Raw genomic sequence first — 5,327 nt, 5'->3', positions numbered from 1 at the left:
TGGAGCAGCAGGGGACGGAAGAGCACAGATTTTATCAAAGGCCATACATAGACCAGAGAGATCAGCGGGACAACAGTCACGGTAGCCGACAGTAATATTGCAATTTTGTCTTTGTTGAAAAACTGTATATAGATATGGATATCATGATGTATGCAAATAGATCCCACGTGATCTCGAACAGGCTATACAGACAGACTCAGTTTTGATTCTATTTCATTTTGTATAAACTCTGATACATCACCCTGCGTGGTGGATTTTGTATGAACACTACAGCATATGCCAACGGCATCTACTATATGTAATTTTCTAAATATAATGAAAATTACTGATTTTTCCAGTGGAAAAAATTAAGATAATCAACTAAAAATAAAATAAAACAATCTTTAAATAATTTTATTAATTTATTTTGATCAAAATGAGTATGGTTTATTTCACATTAAAGTAAGAGATTATTTAGAATTATTTATGTATTTGAAAAAATATTAGAATAGTATTTTACAACCATCATACTGAATATGGTTTTAAATTTTAAGAAGATTGTTTGGAATTCTTTTTATATTTGAAAATAAATGAGAGAAGTGTTCCAACCTCACGATTACTTCGTTGAGTTAAAAGGTTAAGAAGATTGATATTGTGACAAATATTTTGAAATTTAAATTTAATTTGACAATTTGAGAGAAAATGTTTTTCATCTTCAACTCTCTTAATGTCACAAAGGTTATAAACTCTTCTCTACTATGTTGTGTTGGGATTGACTAATAAGAAATAAAGTCATTCATCTCATAGTACATTGAGAATTGACTAACTCTCAATTTTACTATGGAACTTAAGACAAGATGTTTTTCTTTTAAAAATATTTATTTTCTTATTTAAATTAATCAAAATATAAATATATTTTCCATTTTCAAGATTCAAATAGATTGCATCTTTAAAATATATTAAATTGTTTATCACATCACAATTTTTTTATATAATGATATTTTTAATATTATGTTTATTTTACAAAATAATCTATCTCTTTATTTTTCAATGATATAATAAGATTCTATATCCATATATTATTTTCACTTAAAAAATAATAATAATAATAATAATTAAAGTTTTCTATATATAATAATATTTTTAATATTATCTTTATTTTACAAATTAATTTATCTCTTTATTTCTCAATGATGTAATAAGATTCTATATCCATATATTATTCTTCACTTAAAAAATAATACTAATAATTAAATTTTTCTATATATAGAATAATATTTTTAATCTTATCTTTATTTTACAAAATAATCTATCTTTATTTTTCAACGATGTAGTAAGATTCTATATGTATATATTATCTTCACTTAAATAATGATAATAATAATTAAAATTTTCTATATAAAATATTATCTTTATTTTATAAAATAATCTATTTCTTTATTTTTCAATGATGTAATAAGATTCTATATCTATATTATCTTCATTTAAAATATAATAATAATAATTAAAAATCCTCTATATATAATAATATTTTTCATATTACTTTTATTTTACAAAATAATTTATCTCTTTATTTTTAGATAATATAATAAAATTCTATATTCAGATATTATCTTCACTTCAAAAATAATAATAATAATAATTAAAATTTTAAACAAAATAATTATTTATTTTTCTTATTTAACTATAAATCAATATAAAACTTTTTAAAACAATAATCTAATCAATATTCAAACGTATGAAATAAAAAATTATTCCAATTGATGATGTCAGTAAGCTCATTGATTCACCAGTGGCAGAGACCTTGGTCAGCACAGGAAATTGACCCTACAAAGTTTCACCCGTTTAGGAGAACCTGGCCCAGTTTCAGCACCCTTCGAATATTTTATTAAAATATTTTATACTATCGGTTTATTAAAGAAACAAATCTTTAAATACATTAAAAAAATTTAATATATTTGAATCTTTCATACGTGAAAGCAAGTTATAAATTTCACTAACAATCTTACTTGTCAGTTAAGTTATTTGATGACGGGTTTATTTTTAAATTTGCATTTATAAATAATGTTTAATATTTATTTATATCCATATTTATTCTAATATTATATGTAGTTTTTTTCAATTTTGTATCAATTAGAAGAGCAACTGATCATAATTATTTGATAAGGTTTATTTTTAAATTTGTAATTATAAGTAATATTTAATATTTATTGTATTAATTATTTTAACTATATGTCTTTGGTAGATTTTTTTAGTTTAATTTTTCTAAAATTTTTCATGAATTAATTGAAATTACAAGTTTGATGGGTAACCCCTACACAATAATGCCTTTTCCAGGGTGTCGAATCCATATATACAATCAAAAAACTAATTTAAATAACACAAATAAAAATTTCACCAAATTTAAACCCAAAATTTTAACACTTAAAATTCTAAAAAATCTCACTAAACACAACTCTTTATTCTAATATTAATATTATATTATATGTATTGTTGTTCAATAATTTTGTCTAATATTAATATTATATTATATGTATTGTTGCTCAATAATTTTGTCTTGAATAGAAGAATAAGTACTTTCATCGAATTGAAAAAGTTTGCGATCCCTCCCGCGATTATCTGCGTGCCCCACCCATCCATCATCCACATATATATATTGTGCAACGAACGTGCCCCATATATATATATATATATATATATATATACAGTGATACCAAGAGCCCCTTATTTATATAGTCCACACCTAACGGTAAGCGATAGCTCGTATGTGATTTGGAGGCCTGGAGCTTATCCTTTTTCCAGTATAAGATTTGAAACCCTTGAAACTGTCTATACTATGGTTTGGAAGGAAGCTGTTTCAGTGCTGCACAAGGCCCAGGAACTGGAGAAGCCACCACTAATCTTCACTGCATTTCTCGCATCTGTTGTCGGATTTGGCTTCTTTTTTTATCTCATCAGCAGCCACCGAACTAAGAGCTGGCGAGGAATCCCACCAGGCACCTTTGGATGGCCTTTGATCGGCGAAACATTACAATTTCTACGATCCCAGAGGAAGGGCAATCCTCGTGAATTCTTTCACATTCGGACTCAGAAATATGGAAACGTGTTCACTACTTCTCTTGTTGGCCACCCAACTGTTGTACTTGGCAGTCCCGAAGGCAACCGCTTCTTGTTCTCCAACGAGAACAAACTGGTGGTCATTTCATGGCCCACTTCCGTGGGAAATCTCTTCCCAAGGTCTCTAATTACAGCCGTTGGAGACGATGGGAAGAGTTTGAGGAGAATCCTGATGACGTTCCTGAGGCCCGAAGCCCTTCAGAAATTCGTAGGGCGAGTGGATTCAATGACAAAAGCTCATCTAGCCGAGCACTGGATCGGTAAAGACGAGGTGATGGCTTTTTCTCTACTTAAAAGTTACACTTTCTCTCTGGCTTGTGCCTTGTTTGCGAGCATACACAATCAGGAAGAACAAGCTAGGCTTTGGCATCATTTTGAGGTTTTCGGGAAAGGAGTACTGCAGATTCCCATAGATGTACCCGGCACCCGATATAACAAAGCCAAACATGCAGCTAATGCCATTCGTGATCAGCTCGACGCCGTTATTGATGAGAGGAAAATTGCATTGCTGGAGGGAAAGGCTTCTCGAGAGCAAGATCTGTTGTCTTTCCTGCTCTCTAATGTTGACGACAAAGGTAAATCTCTCACAAACGACGAGATCAAGGACAATATCCTTATGCTATTATATGCGGGTCATGACACCAGCAGTTCTACTTTGACGGTACTGCTCAAATTTTTGGCTGAGAACCCTCACTGCTACGAAGAAGTACTAACAGGTATGCTAAATCAATCAATTCTCTAATATTAGCATTATAGATAGCTAGATCCTACTATCTAGGCTGGTTCCAGGCAGAAGACCTTTAGCTGGAGGTAAGGTGCTCAAGAATAAGCGGGCAGAGATTTGTTCAAATATTTATCCACGAACCTAGTTCCGTTGAAAAAATAGAAGGGTTTTTCTGATAAAACCCAAATTCCCCTACGGAGCAGGCTCGGCAGCTCTTATCTTCTCTGGATGCAAAATTCAGTCTCTCTCATTTTTTAAGACATTATATCATTTGGTATGTAAATTAGAGGTTGCAGTTTCTCAAAGGTTTCATTTGATATTTCCAGAGCAACTGGATATAGCAGGTTCAAAGGAGGCAGGGCAACTTCTAGAATGGGAGGATCTCCAAAGGATGAAGTACTCTTGGAGAGTTGCTCAGGAAGCGCTTAGACTGTTCCCCGCTGTTCAAGGAGGTTTTCGACAGGCCGTCAAAGACTTGATATATGAGGGATTCACAATCCCTAAAGGATGGAAGGTGAGCCACTGCCTGAAATCCTAGTTTCGGATTTTTACTGAGATTAAAACATAACTTACTATCATTGCTTATCATATGCAGATGTATTGGACTTTCAACTCGACCCACAAGAATTCTGAATACTTCAGCAACCCAGAGAAATTCGATCCATCAAGATTCGAGGGAGCAGGGCCTCCTCCCTACACGTTTGTGCCGTTTGGAGGTGGGCCGCGAATGTGCCCAGGTAATGAATTCGCTCGAATGGAAATTCTTATTTTTCTCCATAATATTGTGAAGAATACCAAGTGGAATTTAGTGAATCCTGGGGAGAAGGTGATTGTGGACCCCATGCCTGTCCCTGTCAATGGACTGCCCATCAAACTTGTTCCTCGCGATTAATGTATGACTTTGATCTCTGCTCTGATTCGAGTATTTCTTGTCAACCCACTGCTCACACCTATTTTCTTCCGGCTTGATCTATCATGTTCATGGACTTCTGTAAGCTATTGTATTCTATTATATTGCGTGCACGCATTTATGAACTATTTTTATAAACGTGCTGTCAAAACTCTTTATGATAGTAGATGATTAATATTTATTAAGATTTGGTTGGATGAATTTTAAATGATAAAATTTTTTGAACATGTTGAAAGAGAAGTGTTCTAGAGTGGTAATACAAAGTTGCAACAATTTTATTAATTCAAAAAGGTATTATATATTGATGTCCAAAAAGAGCTTAATATCTAAAGAAAACCTCCCAACCAGATTCCTCATGACAACCTCAGAATTGAGCTCCATGTTTCTAGCACAATCCAATTTTTACATACTAGAAGAACAATACAAGGGTCGAGGAGCAAATAATCCACTAGCCCAACAAAGACTGAGGAAACATGCGAGACACATGTTACACCACACTAACTAACTGGCAAAAGAAAATCATAAAACAATACCACAATGCCAAAAAGAATCGGCATGTAATAATAGTTACACCAACTGATGGAAAGAAAATCATAA

General features: G+C 32.0%; 1 protein-coding gene across 1 annotated transcript; it reads left to right on the top strand.

Moving 5' to 3' along the window:
• Positions 1 to 2,700: 2,700 nt before the first annotated feature.
• LOC149163718 (cytochrome P450 716B2-like) lies at positions 2,701 to 4,883 on the top strand. The gene is made up of 3 exons (XM_089430790.1): positions 2,701 to 3,812; positions 4,147 to 4,334; positions 4,416 to 4,883. Exons 1-3 carry the CDS (start codon positions 2,816 to 2,818, stop codon positions 4,710 to 4,712), a joined length of 1,482 nt encoding a protein of 493 aa, XP_089286916.1. The 5' UTR covers positions 2,701 to 2,815; the 3' UTR covers positions 4,713 to 4,883.
• Positions 4,884 to 5,327: the final 444 nt, after the last annotated feature.

This window comes from Pinus tabuliformis, chromosome 5_1, assembly GCF_031772625.1.
Source record: "Pinus tabuliformis cultivar Carrire ecotype Pingquan chromosome 5_1, CPIR1, whole genome shotgun sequence".
NCBI lineage: Eukaryota > Viridiplantae > Streptophyta > Pinopsida > Pinales > Pinaceae > Pinus > Pinus tabuliformis.
This window is presented reverse-complemented; position numbering and strand designations above follow the sequence as displayed.